Here is a 19,674-nt window from a genome sequence, read left to right on the forward strand (position 1 = left end):
TTCATATCTCTCTCACCGTTCATCGTGGGATCGAATTGTTTATTATGTTAGCTCTGGGTGGCCGAGTAAACCCTTGCCCCAAGCTCATCCTATCCCATTGAGTGCTCGAACATTCTCAAGCATGCTGAATCGAAATGCCCCTAAGGGTAACTAAATGCCATCGGGTAGCAATCTTTGACAGGGCATATCTTGGAGCTTGTGTGAGGTATGGATGTGATTCTAGGTGCTATAGGACCATGTCGTGGAGACCTACAATAACCTCTCTCTCTTTTTGCAAATCTTACTCCATTTTAATTTTGTGATGCCATCTCGAGTGATGCTAAAACTCCCAGTGTTGGCCAGTACAAAGTTGCCAACTGCCAAATCTCTCTCACCGTTTGTCATGGGATCAAGTTGTTTGTTCCATTAGCTCCGAGTGGCTAGGTAAACTGTAGTCCCAAGCTCATCCTATCCCATTGAGTTCTCGAACATTCTTTGGCACATCGAACCAAAATGTCCCTAAGGGTTACTAAATGCCATAGAGTAGTGATCTTTGAAAAGGCATATCTCAGAGCTTGTGCAAGGCATGGATACCTGCTAAAACTCATAGTGTTGGCCAGTACAAAGTTTCCAACTACCAAATCTCCCTCACCGTTCATCATGGGATCGAACTATCTATTCTGTTAGCTCTGGGTGGCCAGATGAATGGTAGCCCCAAGCTTGTCCTATCCCATTGAATTCTCAAACATTCTCAGGCATGTCAAACTGAAATGTCCCTAAGGGTCACTAAATGCCATAGGGAAATGATCTTTTACGGGGCATATCTTGGAGCTTATGCGAGGTATGGATGTGATTCTAGGTGTTATAGGACTGTGTTGTGGAGACCTACAATAACCTCTCACACTTTTTGGAGATCTTACTTTGTTTTGATTTTGCAACGTCATCTTGGGTGATGCTAAAACTTGTAGTGTTGGCTAGTACAAAGTTACTAACTGTCAAATCTCCCTCATCATTCATCATGGGATCAAACTATCTATTCCATTAGATCTGGGTGGCTAGGTAAACCTCATCCCATCCCGTTGAGTGCTTGAACATTCTCGGGCACGCCAAATCAAAATGTCGCTAAGGGTCACTAAATGCCATAGGGAAACGATCTTTGACAGGGCATATCTCAAAGCTCATGCGAGGTATTGATGCAATTCCAGGTGCAATAGGACCCTGTTATGGAGACTTACAATAAACTCTCTCACTTTTAGGAGATCTTGCTCCATTCTAATTTTGTGATGCCATCTTGGGTGATGTTAAAACTCGTAGTGTTGGCCAGTACAAAGTTGCCAACTACCAAATCTCCCTCACCATTCATCATGGAATCAAACTATCTATTCTGTTAGCTCCAAGTGGTTGGGTAAACCCTAGCCCCAAGCTTGTCCCCTCCCATTGAGCACTCAAATGTTCTTGGGCACGTGAACCGAAACATCCCTAAGGGTCACTAAATTCCATAGGGCAGCAATCTTTGATAGGGCATATCTCGGAGCTCGTGCAAGGTATGGATGCAATTCTAGGTGCTATAGGACCTTGTTGTAGAGACCTACAATAACCTCTCTCACTTTTTGGAGATCTTACTTCGTTTTGATTTTGCGATGCCATCTCAGGTGATGCTGAAACTCATAGTGTTGGCCAGTACAAAGTTGCCAACTACCAAATCTCCCTCACCATTCATCATGGGATCAAACTATCTATTTTGTTAGCTTTGGGTGGTCGAGTAAACCCTAGCCCAAGCTCATCCCGTCCCGTTGAGCGCTCAAATGCTCTGGGGCATGCCGAACTGAAATGTCCTTAAGAGTCACTAAATGCCATAAGACAATGATCTTTGATAAGGCATATCTCGGAGCTTGTGCAAGGTATGGATATGATTCTAGGTGTTATAGGACCATGTTGCAGAGACCTACAATAACCTCTCTCTCTTTTTGGTGATCTTATTCCATTTTTATTTTGCGATGCTATCTCGGGTGATGTTGAAACTTATAATGTTGGCCAATACAAAGTTGCCAACTGTCAAATCTCTCTCACCTTTCATCGTGGGATCGAACTATCTATTCCGTTAGGTTTAGGTGGCTAGATAAACACTAGCCCCAAGCTCATCTCATCCTGTTGAGCGTCAAACATTCTCAAGCACGCCAAACTGAATCATCCCTGAGTCATTAAATGCCATAGGACAGCGATCTTTGACTGTGGCAACTGGATATGTCATCTCATCCAATGATGGAGACTTGTAATAGAAGGTAAAGGGGTGATTATACACATCATTTTGAACATATTTTTTTTATGGTAACAAGGTAATCCTTGTTTGTAAGGTCAAGGAACTTGAGGTCACCTATAAACCCAAATTGTCTTAGTCCTAACGATTTTATTTTATTTTTTTGTTTTTGTTAATAAGTTGACTCAATAAGTGTTTTGAGAGTCATTACACCTTATATAGTTGCATGTTATCACTGAATGGAGTTAGTGGGAGATTTTAATGATCTTCTTGGTTGTCTTAATAGTCATTTCATGGGTTTGAAACATAACCACTTCCCTTTGTGAAGAGTTGTCCAAAAATCAACAAATTACATGTTGTTGCAAAGAAAATATAGTCATCGGATGTTGGAAGATTGTTTTCACTCATAGGATGTTGAAGAATCTCTTGGAACGTGGTGCAGGAGCAGTCTTTCAAGGCTCCCACCATATCATTTTTGGTGCGATGAACTTCTCTAAAGAAGTATGTGAATACAATAAGGGCATTTAGCTCATGATTGTCTGTCCAAGCTAGGATAGGTCTTAAAGTTTCCTCTTTAGTCTCTGTTGAGAATGGTACCTTGACTTTGGGTTGGTATCCTTATTTTCTCTTTGTTGGGGGAAGGTTGATTTAAGAGTTTTCATTGCATTTTAGGCATGGGTGTGCATTAAAAGATCCTTCCAAGGTGGACTACTTGTTTAAAAGACCAAAGTGCATGAATAATGCAATGTTATGTAAATCTGCCACCTTATGGAAGGGATGTTATTACGAGTTTGGGGATTCTTTGGGAAGACATAGCATGGTCTTGAAATGTGAATCAAAACAAGACTACCCGAGCAATAAAAATTGCCCCAAAATTGCTTGATATTTTTAAAAGTTGTTGAGAAACTTTTTCCAATTGTTGCTAAAAGACATACTTTGTAAAGAAGCTTTGAAAAAGCCCTAAAACCTATCTCTAACCCAAGGAGCAACCTATTTATGCTTGGAGGAACCCTAAACAAGGGTTGGCAACTCATTTCTTGTACGAATCCGTACCGTTGGAATGTATGCAACAAACTGTGACTATTTTAGCATAGATTTTATTGGTTTTTAATCTTGTTTGGAGGCAAATCATGTGGCTATTATCATTTTGTTGCATGTTGTAGTTGTCTTATTGTTTTTTTTCCATTTTCCATGCATTAGTTATAGTTTGTGACCAAGTTCTGAAAGGTTTTGTAAATTTCTTCAAAGATGCTTGCTACCAATTTTGGAATTTTATATCATGAAAGGGTTATAAGTCTTGTCTCTGTTGGCATTATGTTATATTTTTCATTAGTGACAATAATTATTCAACTCGGAATGGTTATCGAGCTCATCATTCAGTCCCCAGTATTTACCGAGCAATCTAGTGTTAACCAAGTTTCACAGTTCATACCGAGCATTCTTGAAGCTACCGAGTGAATGTGCAGTCCAGTAGTGTTTACCAAGCAGATAGTGGTCACCGAGCTTCACAATGTCTACTGAGTCATCAATTTGTGTGATGAGAAGCCAGTGTCTACCGAGTGGTGGATGTGTAGTGTTTATCGAGTGAAAGCAAGGTAAATAAAAGATTCAGTATCTACCGAGTGACACTATATCTATGATGTCTCCAATGGTTAGTGAGTGTGAAGCTACGTTGTATGATTAGTATGGACCGAGCTTCTACTTCTACCAAGTGCATGACGATGTTGAGTAATACAATGGACACTGAGAATCAGAAGTTCACCAAGTCAGCTTACAAAACCCGAGTTTCTACTATTTGGCCGACTCAGTAATATTTTGTTTACTTGTGTTTTAACCGACCTTGTAACTGTAAATATTGAAATGGTATATATGTAATGTATTGTATCGTTTCCAACATATGCATGAGTGTATCAAGGAATCGATATGTAATGATTTGAGAAGAGTGAATGCGAATTAATAGTAGAGCAGAGTATTCAACAAGGTCTACAAGGAGCAGTAGGGTTATATCAATCACAAGAGGTGGTCTGTACTTCAAGGATCTAATCAGCAATCAAGTTGTAAGTCAGATCTACTATTTCATCCTAACAGGTGAATCAGTATTCTAAATCCTTTAACGGTGTAGACTTAACAGTCTTTCTCTAAATCTCTTAATAGAGTGCATACTTCATTGTATGTTTGTAAAACCTCTAACAAGGTGGATTTAGCAATCTAAATTGCTCTTAACAAGGCAGATCATTAGAAGTGGTCAATGTAAGCCTTAACAGACCAACTTTATACTGCAGTAGTGAAGTTTTGTTGGTATCATCCCCACCTCAATTTTACTTTCTATTTGGAAGGTTTCTGGGTCACCAAACTTTGTGTTCATGAATGTCTATCTTTTAGTTTCTTATGCATGCAGTAAAGTAGATCAATTAATGGTGAATGATTTACATTGTTAAGTGTTGAATAAATTTAAAGTTTTTAAGGTTACTGATTCACCCCTCCCCTCTCAGTAACCTAGCTAGTCTTGATTATTTCCAACAATTGGTATTAGAGGGTAAAAGCATAAACTTGTGTCACCTTTTATAAAGAAATGACATACTAGAATGTGACAATTCAACATTAATGACAAAAAAAATGGTATTTGTGTTTAAAATATGAAGATGATGTAAACTAATGAAATGTGTAAAATTGGATGAATTTTATGCCTACAATTTTTATAATTTTTTTGAGTAAGAATTTATTTATTTTATTTTATTTTGAAGTCCCTTTTGTAACTGTAAAAAATATAGCGTGTAGTTCCCATCAAACAAGTATATGCAAATCATGTTTTTTTTTTTCTGATTTGAAAACATCTTATAGATGACATGTATAGCCAGTGAACAAAAAAAGAAATAATTATTTTTGATGTATATTTTCTTTGTTATAAGTACTCAAGTTCGACCTTATCAGAATCCAATAGTTGTTTCCTCCTGTCAAAAATTCTCTATCAAATCTATACCTTCTTGAAAAAAAATAACTTATTCATGAAGAGGATTCTCTCCTCTAGAGATAAATATAATTTTTTATTTTTTTTAATATGATTTACTAATTTTTTTCATTTTTTGAGGGAGCATCTTCTGAAATGTTGAAATATTGATTTATAATATTTTGAGATTATAACATATTATAAGTAATCAAAACACTCAAAAATTTATATAATGATGATATTGAATCTGAGATCTATAAAAGGGTATTTTTAGTTTTTGAAAAAAGTTGAGTTTTAATAGAGAAATGAGATTTGACCAAAACATGTTTTTGTATCGTAAACAGTGACACAGATCTGTGCTTTTACCCTAGAGCTTTGTGATTCTCAGGATAAAGTTTGACAGCATGAGCAAAGATCAAGGACAATGGAGATATTCAAATTTGACAAAGCCATTGACAATGAGAAGCTAGATCTGGAGATGGCCATAGCTCAACTCAAGGAAGCAAAAGAGCATCTTTCTCAATCTCTAAAAAGAATGAAAGAACTTGCAAAACAAATGAATGACCACCAGTATGTTGAAGAAAATATTGAAGACTTTTTCCACTCAAACAGTTCAGATGAAGCAAATGAGGCAATCAAAGAACTCTTAGAAAAGAATGGCTCTCTACAAGAAGAGGTAAGAAAATTAAAAAGAGAACAAGAAATTCAGTCAATAAGAATGTGTAAAATCTTGGAACAAAGGAATAAGGAAAGTGAAGACTTGGAAGCAAGGAACAATGCAAATCAAAATCAATCCCTTCAGCAAGAAAGTCTTATCAATTAGTTCTCCAATGCAAATGAGAAAATCATGAGTCTAAGATTTGAAAATGAAAGTTCAAGAAATGATTTAATCACTGAATGACAAATCAATAAAAGATTTAAAGCTGATCTAATTTATGAAAGGATAATGAAATTCTAAGCAGGCATGGATCAACTAAATCAGCAAAGTGAGCAAAATCTCTATAAGCAAAAAGGTAAAGCAGGACTTAGATAAAAAGAAGAAGGTGAATCTTCCAAACAAGGTGCCCAAAGAAATCAAAGACCTACTTGCAATCATTGTGGTAAGTTAGGTCATACATCAAACAAATGTTGGAGCAATGAAAAGAAAAAATTCAATAGAAAATGTTACAATTGTAGTCAGCATGGTCATAAAGCTAATGAATGCAAGGAGAAACCAAAAGTTGAAGGTAAATGTCACAAATGCAAGAAAAAAGTTCACAAGGCATCTGAATGTAGATCTAAACCATTCAACCCAACTGAACAATTTGTAAAGGCAATATTTGGTTGGGACTACAATACTTGGTGTAGATGTCACTATTGTGGAGAATATGGACACATTGGCATAAACTGTGCAAGGCATCACTTGAGAAAGAAGGATATAGCAGTAAGATGTTATACATGCACTAAACTTGGTCATATAGCTAAGAACTGCATGAACATAGGAAAGGCTGAAGATGAAAAGAAAAATAAAGTTGATAATATCAGGAAGCAGATGAGATAGCAGTGGATTCCCAAATCTACCGAGCAAGCTAGTTCAAATGATGGCCATGTCACTCAAGAAGTGGGTGACTCCACCATTTCCAATTAGATTCTTAAAGGAAGAACTAGAACTGTATCTTCAAGTCATATCTCGAGCAATTCCAATGAAAGAAAGTAGAAGATCCAAATCAGTGTTTCAAATACAAAGGGATAAAAAAAAATCAAGCTACCCCAAGCTATAAGCAAAGGCAAGAGGACGATAACCAAGTTGAAAATTGCAAGTACCCCTCGCATGCTTACCGAGGGAAAAGGAGAGGATGAAGAGGAATCTAAAGAAGAAGAAGAGCAGGAATTTGAGGAGGAAGAGCCACTAAAAAAGAAGAGCAAGGTAATCATTACCAAGTCACCAAAGACCTCCACGCTTGTATTCACAAGGAGATCTAAAAGGAAAGGAGATAGTGAAGTTGTGCTTGTTAATCCTCCTCCCACATTTCAAGAAAGACTCAAAGCTGGAATTAATAACTTCAAAGCATTCAAGTATGAATCGAAGACTCCAGCAAAACAAAAGGAAGTTGAAGATCTGATCATGGACAAGCTAGGAAGATGGAAATTCTCTCCTGATCAGTTTGCTTCACAAATCCCTGCAGTCTTATTAGAAAAAGTCAAGGTTAGGGGGCAATCAACTGAAGAGATAGCTAAAGACATATTTGAGCAATCCTTGAGAAAACTACTACCAAATCTTTTAAATGCAGAAGTTAAGGCAGCAATGAAAAAGAATGAAAAGAAAATGATGATGAGATTTCATACTTGTCTAATTTTGGTAAAAGAAATTGAGCATGTGGTCAAGGATGCCACATCTATGTGGGAAAACATCTATCATCTGCACAAGCCTAGTGAAGATCCAGTAGAAATCAAGGATGATGATGATGACAGTGACAATGATGAAGAAGATAACACTTCATGTGTCACTTTTGATGTTGAGGACTATCAAGCATTAAAGAATGATGATGAAGAGAAAGAGGAAGAAGCTAATGAGGAAGACAAGGAAGGAGATGAAGAAAGTGATCCAGTAAGAATAGAAGCACAAGTTATAGCCTCCCTTCCTCATTCTCCACCAAAGACTGCTACATCATCAGGGTTGGAGACAGCTTCATCAAATGTGATAGCAACTACAACAGACACATCATCTATTCCGTTACTATTTGCTACCTCTCAGCTCTAGGTATCAATAATGGAAGTGTCTACCGCTTCATCTACCGAGCTACAACCCTCTTCATCAGCTCCCAAGTCAACAACATCAACAGTATGTGAAGCATCTAGTTCCACAATTTTGTCAACTTCATCAACAACATGTACAATAAGTTCACCATCATGTTCTATAGTTTTGTCTACTACAGCTTTGTTAGCACCAATTTTTGTTCCAATTAGTTCTTCTATTGTAAGTACTCTAGTTTGTGCTCCACCTATTGTTACTTCAATTTTGGGCAGCACATTAGTTTTTGATTTAGTTAGCACTTCTTTCAATTTTCCTTCAACTGGTCCTATTCAAGTTTTTATTGCAAGCCCAACTATCTCTACAATTGTTTTTGTTTCTAAGTCCAAGGAAGTAAGGTCAGAAGTAGAACCAAGGATACCCCTAAAACTTCTACTTACTAGTAAGGAAATTGATGAAGACATTGATTTGGACAAAGAAATTGTAATTCCTAAGTTGGATCTGGATACTACTATAGTTGATGAAATGAGACTGGTTAGTCAGCTTTTGGAACAGAAGGCAACGCAAAAATAGCACAGAGCTGAAAGAGATAGAGAGTTTAGAATAATTGAAAATGCTAACAATATAATAATAGAAGCTATAGGTGTTGATGTGGATTCATCTCAACACATTTTTCTACAATTGGAAGAAGTAGTCAATAAGTTCAATGAGGATACATCTGGCCAAGAAAAGTTAATTGAGAAGGCAGAGAAAAAGTTTGATAATAAAGTGCTTGAGCACATTGCCATAAACCAAGTAGAACTATCCTCAATTTTGGGCAATCTTGAACATTCTTTTTCCAATGTGACATCACTTTTTGCTAAGCTTTGTGATGTTACCGAGTATACCAAAGAGATCAAAGAGAAACTCAATAAGATTGATGTAGATATGAAGGCCAGTGCTCAAAAGCTACAACTTGACCCCAGCTCAAGCTCAACACATCACATTAAGATGAGATTTTTGTCAGATATGCAAGTAGAATTGCTAAGAGAGGAAGCCAAGATTAGGTCCACATTGATAGATCTACAAAACATGATCCTTCCAGTTATGGACACGATTCAAAAACATATTGCATATTCAAAGACATTGGTCTAGGATAACAATTTTCTATTACAAATCAAATGATTGAACTTTTAGCAGAAGGTCAAGTGGTACTCTCCACCTGCAAAATTTTGCAAGATAATTGGGATAAGACATTGGCTCTTATTCTCAAGGTACACTCTGAGTTTTTCTCACATTTTGATGTCTCTATTTGAATATATTGCATAACTCTTTGGCATTATTGTCAAAAAGGGGGAGTAAGAGATGATAAGAGACTTGTGGAGACATTAAGGGAGAAAATAGATTGATTTATGTACAGAATAAAAAGGATAAAAGACTATGTATATATTATGACTTATGTATGGGGGAGATATGTACAAATGTATATACGGTAGCTTTACAAAGATCAATTTTGAAAAATCAAAAATCAGTATGTCAATGTACATAAGTCTTGGTTTATAAGTGTTTTTGTCACTAATGCCAAAGGGGGAGATTGTTGGCATTATGTTATATTTGTCATTAGTGACAACACTTATTCAACTCTGAATGGTTATCGAGCTCATCATTCAGTCTCTAGTATTTATCGAGCAATCCAGTGTTAACGAAGTTTCATAGTTCATACCAAGCATTCCTGAAGCTACCGAGTGAATGTGCAGTCCAACAATGTTTACTGAGAAGATAGTGGTCACCGAGCTTCACAGTGTCTACCGAGTCATCAGTTTGTGTGATGAGAAGCCAGTGTCTACCGAGTGATGGATGTGTAGTGTTTATTGAGTGAAAGCAAGGTAAACAAAGGATTCAGTATCTACCGAGTGACACTATATCTACTGAGTCTCCAATGGTTATCGAGTTTGAAGCTATGTTGTGTGATTAGTATGGACCAAGATTCTACTTCTACTGAGTGCATGATGATGTCGAGTAATACAATGGACGTCGAGTATCAGAAGTTCACCAAGTCAGCTTACAGAACCTGAGTTTCTACTATTTAGCTGACTCGATATTTTGTTTACTTGTATTTTAGCTGACCTTGTAACTGTAAATATTGGAATGGTATATATGTAATGTATTGCATCATTTGCACCATATGCATGAGTGTATCAAGGAATGAATATGTAATGATTTGAGAAGAGTGAATGCGAATTAGCAATAGAGAAGAGTATTCAGCAAGGTCTATAAGGAGGGGTAAGGTTATATCAATCACAAGAGGTGATATGTACTTCAAGGATCTAATCAAAAATCAAGTTGTAAGTCAGATCTACTGTTTCATCCTAATAGGTGAATCAGTTTTCTAAATCCTTTAACAGGGTAGACTTAATAGTCTTTCTCTAAATCTCTTAACATAGTGCATACTTTATTGTATGTTTGTAAAACCTCTAACAAGACAGATCTAGCAGTCCAAATTGCTCTTAACAAAGCAGATCATCAAAAGTGGTCAATGTAAGCCTTAACAGGCCAACTTTATACTGCAGTAGTGAAGTTTTGTGGGTATCATCCCCACCCCAGTTTTACTTTCTGTTTGGAAGGTTTCTGGGTCACCAAATTCTGTGTTCATGAATGTTTATCTTTCAGTTTCTTATGCACACAGTAAAGTAGATCAATTAATAATGAATGATTTACATTGTTAAGTGATGAATTAATTTAAAGTTTTTAAGGTTACTGATTCACCCCTCCCCTCTTAGTAACCTATCTAATCTTGATTATTTCCAACAGTCTCCACTATGGAAATTCCATGGTCTTATGGATTTCAAGGCTACAAATCCTAATGTATTATATTGTGCAAGCAAGGGCCCTAAAAGTGAGTGCAAAAAATTCTTTGACCAAGCCCTAGGCGAGCTAGGCAATGCTCAGCTAGGGACTGTCAACAAAGAAAGAGCTCTCGAGAGAAAAGCTTGAAGAATGAAGACTTTCCCTTCTAAGTGATTGAAGAGAGGTATGAGGAGGTTCTAACTTGTGGATGAGGAGTCTAAGGTGTCTTAAAAGTGGGGACAGCAGGCAGCCAAGAAAACCCTACCAAACCCTCAATTTTGCTATTTTTGTTGTACGGCCTGTAGGCACCCTGAGACCCTAAAAATCCTTGAGCATGGTTCCTATGTATCAATTGTTCTTAAGGCCAGATGTGTTGAAACTCTAAGACATTGGAACTATTGACCCTAGAAATATGGGTGGAGGCCTAATTAGAGGCTCTCCTTATAGCCCTTTTGTGAAAAAATCTTGAAATCAGGTACAAACCCATTGTTGTTATCCATTCAAGCATAGTACAAGTGTTACAATAAAACCTTAGGGAATCATGGAAACCTTGGTTGGACTAGGGAGTGTTGTGGTACCCTAGTAGACCTATAAAACCTTTGGAGGGATAGTGTTCCTAGAAGAGTAAGGGAGTGATGCTGCAAGTTTGGATTAGTTAACCTGGTGAGGAGGTTTGGCAAGGTCAGGGGATGTTCTAAGTAGCAAGAGATCCTATAGACTACATAGGTGTAGAGAAAACACCAAGATCCACATATATTATACAAGCTTGCACAGGGACGAGGGTACTTGGGGTAGTTAGGGTATGAGTACGGGTACGGGTATAGCTATTTTTTATAATAGAGGAGGGGGGTACTTGGGTATGTCAAACTTTATGTTTAATTATACTTTTATATTTATAGAAAAATTGAATTTATGAGTCATGACAATGATTTCTCAAATCAAGAACACTGATAAAGTTTGCAAATGTAATGTATTGTTTTTTGTTTCAAATTTGTTATATGTTTGTAATAATAATTTATGATAAATATTTAGATGCATAACATAGAAGGAAAACTTTAAACATGAACAAGAAGATCATAAATCATATGAAAATGACATATTGCAAATGATAAATTTCTGGCTTTAACACTAATAAAGTTTATTGTTGATCAATATTGTATCAAAGTTTCAAACTGATTAGGTATTGAATTAAGCTTGATAAACAAATAACAAAGAAGGAAAACTTTATACATGAACAAGATCATAAATCATATGACAATGAAATATTAGAAATGATAAACTTATGCTTGAATAGTGATAAAGTTTATTGTTAATCAATATTCTATCAAAGTTTTAAACTGATTAGGTATTGAATTAAGTTTGATAAACAACGAGCTAATACACAAACAAAAAATTGAAGGAAAAAAAATAGAAATCTCAATCAAAATCCTTAGCTATGATGCTCTCCTGGTACTTGGGATATGTGTACTTGGTACTTGGGTGTGTATGAGTACTAGGGGTGTAGGTACAAGTACCCATGCAACCTCATAATTTATTATGATAACCAATAATGTCATACATGAACGAACATATAATATATTATGATAACCAATAATGTCATACATGAACAGACATATAATATATTATGATAACCAATAATGTCATACATGAAGAAATATATAATATAAAATGATAACCAATAATGTCATACATTAACAAACACATAATATATTATGATAACCAATTATGTCCTACATGAACAAACATATCATATATTAACTAATAATGTCATAAGTTTAATAATTTCATGCATCAAATATATGTCATACATCAAATATAAAATGTCATATATACATCAAATGTATATCGAATATGTCCATTGACATAAAATCCAACATATATGTCCACTGATGCCTATACATGTGTGTCTATCAACTATATCTTCTCCTTCCCACAAGGGGAAGAAAACAAATCTCTAGAGGTCTTTGGTCGTCGTGTGGAGGAAGATGATGGGGATGATGGGGTCTTCCTCACACGCTCACTCGTCTTCTTGTTTAGGCTTTTCTCTAACTCGAGCTAATACAAACAAACTAAATATGAATTAATAATTATTATACATTGAAATCAAATATATGTACACACAAAATTAATTATTTTCTTACCGCCATCAAATAGTTGCTCTGCAAGTCCACCTCAAAGGCTCACAAACAATTGGGTGTAACAAGGTCCTACAACAATTAAATCAATATAATCACTTATAAATAACATTAATGATTCTGATACTAACTATTATAAACAACAACCAAAACAAAAACAAATATTTCATACCTCAGTCAATGACTCTGAACTAGCCATAGCTGCAGCCACTCCACGATCGATGGACTATTGAAGATGAGAATGAGTCTTAGATGTCAAGAGCTGCATGTCATACAATACACGTTACATGTAACATGAAACATGAAACAAATATAATCAAATGAATTAAATTAACATGAAACAAATGTACCTCTACAAAGCTCGTATCATGCCTAGGCTTGGAGTCCCTAGTGAATGTCAATGGTCCAGTAGAGAACTGATGCACATGCATAAATTTTTTTGCCAATCCTTCATATGATTACTTAATAAATATTTTTATTAATTTAAATGATTAAATCAATACATACCTTTGGAGTCATCGACGAGATGAAAAATGGAGCCGGAGGATCTCTACTAGGGCCGCCAACACTTTGACACTGAATTTTGAATAATGTCAATACATGTTAATTAATTAGTCATTCACTATACATTTGAAATGTGATCAAATTAGTTTATTATAATTGTAATTTACCTATGTGTCAATGCCAAATGTCTCATTTAGGAACTGATTAGTGACTAACCCATCATCCATACTATCTTCAGCATGACTGTCAAATGTGTATAAGGATCCACATGATGTGCACATATGACCACGACGTACAGAAGGCTCCTCCTCAACTAATGGACTTGTGCAATGAATGAGGGTCTACTTCAAAGCATTAATAGTCCTTAGAGTGCTAGCCTCTACATGTTCCTTCACAATTGAAGGAATAATCACGTGCTCACTCTGTGGTTTGACAATAGGTGCCCTAACTACGTTAGAGTTACGACGTGCCCCCAACCTCTCAAATGATGACCCCCCACCTCTACCCCAAGATTTTAATATATCAAAATAGTTGCTAATCTCCCCAAGGACAAATTCACAATACAATTTCTTTAAAAAATACATTAGGACCTCGTGATTATTGCAGGCAAGGACATCAAAGACCATCCACCATCTATCCCAAAAATTATTTCTAATTCCATCATGTATGCACCAATGAATGGGAACCGTTTAGTTGTCTCTCTAACAGTATTTTGTTCACCAGACTTTCTAAACAATGCACAAATGCTACCTTTTGGTATATCTTTTTATTTTATATCTTGATATGATTATTTTTTTGCATAATATATTTTTTGTTCCTCCCTTTTAACATACCAAATATCTGACTGACCACTAACAGGAGATACATGGGTCATAATGGACTCAAGAGAGGATGTCAATTGTGCTCTTATTGGATTGATTTGTCCACAAGCTTTCAACCTACCAATGAGTGCTTGTAATTCATTTTTTCCTCTTTCTATTTCATTTATTATGTTGTCTTGTGTGCCAAGAGGAGGTCTTCCAATCGGTGCAAGTTGCGGAATTTCTTATTCTTGTTGTGGAGGGTTTTGATTCTCATCTTGTGAAGGGTTTTCATTTGAATCTTGTTGAGAGTTTTGGTTTTGATCTTGTTGGGGATTTGCTAGTTCATATTCACATTTCCTAATAAGAAACCAATTGCAATCTAAATAAATAAAAAATAAACTTACAAAAAAATGCAAAAACATATAAAACAATGCAAAAATAAGGGTAGAAAACATACGGCGTGGTCTTGATCTCAAACTTCGGCGATGAGGAGGCATTTTGAGGAGGTGGGTGGCGAAAATCTTCAATTCCTTAAACTCGCGTACGCGTTGTGACTATGAAATCTTTGCAAAATGGAGTAAAAATGAAATGGGCTGCAGGTTTGCAACCCATTTATAACATTTTTTTGTTTTAAAGCGTGTACACGCTTTTTAAAACTAGAAAAAAAAAAGATATCATATTTTTGGCAGCACAACTTGGTGCACTTACCGCTAATCGAAGTATGCTAGTTCTTTTGAATATTCTACCATCGCCCATGAATTGGTATTGTAATTGCACTGCTAATCAAGGTGTGCTTTTATACATTATCCAGGGTTATAAATGTATTTCACAAACTTCTGCCATGATTTGGGATTTTTAATTGCTTTACGCAAACCTTTTCCACGATGTGGGATTGTTATTGCAATCAGGGTATGTATATTTATTATGAGATTCCTAAAATGACTATCTAATTGCTTTCATTTGTGAGAAGTTATTTAGGAGTCTGGAATATATTGAATACAGAAATGTGCATATATATTGTATTTATCATAGATGTTTTCTTTAGCTATTCACTTTCATGCGTTGTGTTTGGATTGATTATCCCATTGCTGCATGGTGGTATGGATGATTATCTTTGTGCATGTTGCACCAAATATAATGCAGATTATTAACCACAATGGGGCCCTTTTTTTACTCCTCTTTATCTCGTTGCACGAGTATGCGGATGACTTTGCTTTGGATTTGTGATTTTACATGTGTGTGATTTTTGTATAAGAGGCATTTTTCACTTTGAATCTCTGAATGTTTGGGGTAAATTAGACAAGTTGCGGTAAATGAAACAGTAAATATTATACTCACAACTGGCAATCAATATTTATTAAAAAATAATCATAGGCCGGGATGACATATCCCATCTAATTATAGGCTTGCCTTGAACCTCCCTAGTAGTAATTATTTATTTAATCAACCACCAAATCCTATATTATTTTATTAATGCATGAAATGCAATGCAATATCAAATGTATTGACAAGTAATTATTAGTTGAATTCAATTATATATATTTTTTAGAGCAATTATGTAAAATATAATATTTAATATCCCTTTGTAATAACTACTTAGTCGAAGCCGCATTGCAAAATCTTTTGTGCTCGATGGCAATACTTGTGCAATTATTGTAGTTTTTCAAAGTCTGTTTGAATAAACAAAAATTCCGTAGATATATGATTAATCTATAGATATATTAAACCAATATATATTTCTAATAACATTTCGTGCAGATGCGCACCAAACAGCAGGATACCGACAGATTCCTACTCGGCTGGTTGTTGATATATCAAACTTTCAAACATTTGATTAACGTTTCAACTACTACGAATTTTTTAAACAGTACATTGTAATATAGGCATATCTATATAATTTTGACTCTAATTTGTGAAGATGACTTACCTCGAATCAGAATAATAGGCGTCCTATTGAAAAAAATAGTTTGATTTCAGACTGCATTTCTAAGATATGGAATACAGGATCAGCAACAATTATGCGAGTCCCTATTTAGAACGTGTTGTATTGTTTTCTGTTATTCTCACGATTAGCAGTTTGGAGTCACTTGAAACAAAAGAAAACTGCTGCTATAATTCAATATACCAGTTCGGAGATTCATTAGCTGATACAGGGAACCTTATTATCTCTAATCCTGCTGCATCAAGTGCAGTGCAAGAGCTTCCCTACGGAGAGACCTTCTTCAACAAGCCCACGGGCCGTTACTCTAATGGCAGACTCGTTATTGATTTTCTTGGTATACTCCCAATTCTCAAATCATTCACTTATATGATCTTATCTATGGGTTTGCCTTTCCTGGTTTTTCTAACGGTAGAGTTTATGATTTTATTGGTATATTGGGACTTGATTTCTTCCATGATTGAAGATGATTCGAAATGTTAATAAATAAAAATGAGCTTGAGTAGACTCGAAACTAAGACTTGTAGATAAGAGGTTCACAATTTACTGTTCTATTGTACACTTTTGCCTCTTGTTCTTGTCAATTTTTTATTGTTCTTATGAAATTGTAATTGATTTTATTAGTATACTTGATAATTGATTTTCTCTTTTCTAATTAAGCATTCTGATGATGGATCATAAGAAACTATTGAAAAGCTGGTAAAGCAATCGAACTCAGAAAATCAAAACAAAATTTGTAATTCTCACTACAATTCTTCTTGTAACCTTATTCTTATTTTTCCTAGTTACTTTGATGAAAAAGATATTAATTTTAATTGATTTTTCTTCTCTTCATACAATATAATCTGAACATTGATTAAAAAAAACTTTGATAATGCAATTGAATCCAAAACCCATCAAAATAATCACATTGTAGTTTTCAAATCATTCCTCACCTTATTTATGTCTCTCCTAATTGCTCTAATGGTAGAGTTGTTGATTTTGTCCATGTACTTCCAATTCTATTTGTAGAGTTATTGATTTTATTGATATACTTCCAATACTCTGTCAAAATGAAACAAAGATCCTAGGGATGCCACATTCTATTCTATTGAGGCTGTAATGATATTTTTTTGGTACGTCTAAATTAAGGATCAAAAAAATTTAGAATTTGTTCTTGTGTGTGAATGAAACAAAGATCTTAGGGATACGCCATTCTATTCTATTGAGACTGTAATGATTTTTTTTTCAATTTCACATATTCAATTTGAAGATTAATTTTTTAAGGAATTTACTCTTGTATATGAATATGAGGGACACAACATTATATTCTATTCTATTGAGACTGTAATGATATTTTTTCTAACTATGATATTGCTGTATTGTTTTGTATGGTTAGCCCAAGCATTTGGGTTGTCATTTTTGTCTCCATATTTAAGGAGAATTGCAGACTACAGTTCTGGTGTCAATTTTGCTGTTGCTGGTGCCACTGCTTTGAATGCCTCTTTTTTTGAAAAGAGACAAATACCCATCCTTACAAATCTGAGCCTAAACATTCAAATTCAATGGTTCAAGGACTTCAAGAAGATTTATTGTTCTGGCACACAAGGTTAGTTTGATACTTTGCACCATTATTTTGGTGCATTAATCTATTCTCGTTCTCGCATTGAAGGAAGGTTGGCATAACATTATTGTAGTGAATATATATAGATATAATTTAGTAATGTCTTATAACCTAAACATTAACTTATTGTTATTATGTTGATCATGTTAGATTGTGAGGAGCATTTTGAGAGTTCATTATTTGTCCTTGGAGAGATTGGTGGAAATGATTTGAACTATCCTTTAAGCCTAGGGATATCCATAGAGAAAGTCAAAGCTTTTGTACCATTGATCATCCAGACTGTTAGAACAGCCATCGAGGTTTGCTAGCTCTTTTAATGGTTTTTAATTTTTATTTTTCTCAATTTCAATTGATATACTTCCATGATTCATGTAAGTTTATTATATCTTTGATGTTGGCCAGTCATTAATTCAAGAAAATGCGAAGAAGTTTTTGGTTCCTGGCAATTTTCCTATGGGATGTTTACCGTACTATTTAGCAAGGAATCCAAGTAATGTTTCATCTGACTTTGATGGTACTGGTTGTCTCATAAAATTTAACAATTTCTCTCAAACTAATAACCATCTCTTGAGAGTTATGTTACAAGATGTGCAGAGAGATCATCCAGAGGTCTCAATCGTATATGCAGATTATTATTCAGCTGCATTGACAATTTTAAGAAACCCTAAGAAATATGGTGAGCAATATTTTAGGCTTGTTATTTGCTGTTTTTTAAGAATCTTTCTAAATCACATTTATGGTCATGAATTTTAATTGAGCATTGTATTTTGCTCGTGCAGGATTGCAAAAGAATATTTTGAGGGCATGTTGTGGAAATGGTGGAAAGTACAATTACAACCCACAATTAAGATGTAATATGAGTGCTACACTATGTCCTAACCCTAACTCTTATTTCCATTGGGATGGTATTCATCTCACAGAGACTGCCTACAGAACCATAGCTCAAATGCTCATTAGTGGCAACTTCTCAATTCCACCATTAAATTTGGTAGACAAGAATTGTAAATGTCAGAAAGGAATCTGGATTTCTCCGCTATGATTCATTAAATAGAACAGTTCAAATCATCATTGCAATAAGAGGTGTGGAGAGCATTTTAGAATAAGAACGAAATAGTTCAAATGATCATTGAAATAGTTCTTGTATCCGCTCTTACAATATTAGAATAAGATAAAAAGACTTTTTCTTGAAGCGGAGCTTCCGTACAGAAATTGGTTTTATCCCTTTTTGCTGGTGTTAGATTAGCATATGTACAATAATCAATTGTTTTCAGGTTAAACAATTAGATTCAAGAAGTGAGTTGGTGGTCCTCCATCTGAACCTAATTTTGCAAATATAAATTTTATTTTTAAATTTCATAGAGTAATGAGTTTTACATAGAACTCTCAAAAATTAATTTAGAAATTTATAATGTTTCTCATATTTAGAAATTTATAATGTTCCCCATCTTTTAGATTCTTAATGGAGTTCTTAGCTTTTTCTTAATGGAGTTCTTAGCTTTTCATTCTCTAAAGGCTAAGTGGAGAAATAAGGAGAAATAAATTAAATTAAAGGTGACTTTGTATTTAATTAATTTAATTTTTTAGAAGCACAACTAATTATTGTATTAGAAAGAGGAAGTTTCTAAAGAGTGCATTTTCTAAAAGCACAACTAATTATTGCATTTGATATAAATTTGAGAGAAGAAACTAAGGGTTTTTTATTTCAGTTAGCCATTGGAGAATGTCAATTCTTCAGTCTTGCAACCATTTGAGGTGGTGAAATATCCACTAAATTTGGGATTCAGGAGAGCTTCGTTGTGGAGTTTTGTTTCTGTTTAAATTGGAGAATACATTTATTGTTCTTTGCTACAACGTCGTGAATAGCGATGTGAACAGTGTCGTGAACAGTACTTGGCTTGATTATTATTGCAATTTCATCTCCTTCATTGGGCGATTTGTATATCAGGTTCT

The 19,674-nt window shown here is 34.9% G+C and overlaps 1 protein-coding gene across 1 annotated transcript; it reads left to right on the forward strand.

Annotated features, from left to right (window-relative positions):
* Nucleotides 1–16,066: 16,066 nt before the first annotated feature.
* LOC149541908 (GDSL esterase/lipase At5g45910-like) lies at nt 16,067–18,913 on the forward strand. The gene is made up of 5 exons (XM_089796963.1): nt 16,067–16,458; nt 17,500–17,709; nt 17,875–18,023; nt 18,127–18,400; nt 18,504–18,913. Exons 1-5 carry the CDS (start codon nt 16,176–16,178, stop codon nt 18,761–18,763), a joined length of 1,176 nt encoding a protein of 391 aa, XP_089653089.1. The 5' UTR covers nt 16,067–16,175; the 3' UTR covers nt 18,764–18,913.
* The last annotated feature ends 761 nt before the right edge of the window (nt 18,914–19,674 follow it).

This window comes from Cupressus sempervirens, chromosome 8 (assembly GCF_028749045.1).
Source record: "Cupressus sempervirens isolate cs-2001-9-10 chromosome 8, ASM2874904v1, whole genome shotgun sequence".
NCBI lineage: Eukaryota > Viridiplantae > Streptophyta > Pinopsida > Cupressales > Cupressaceae > Cupressus > Cupressus sempervirens.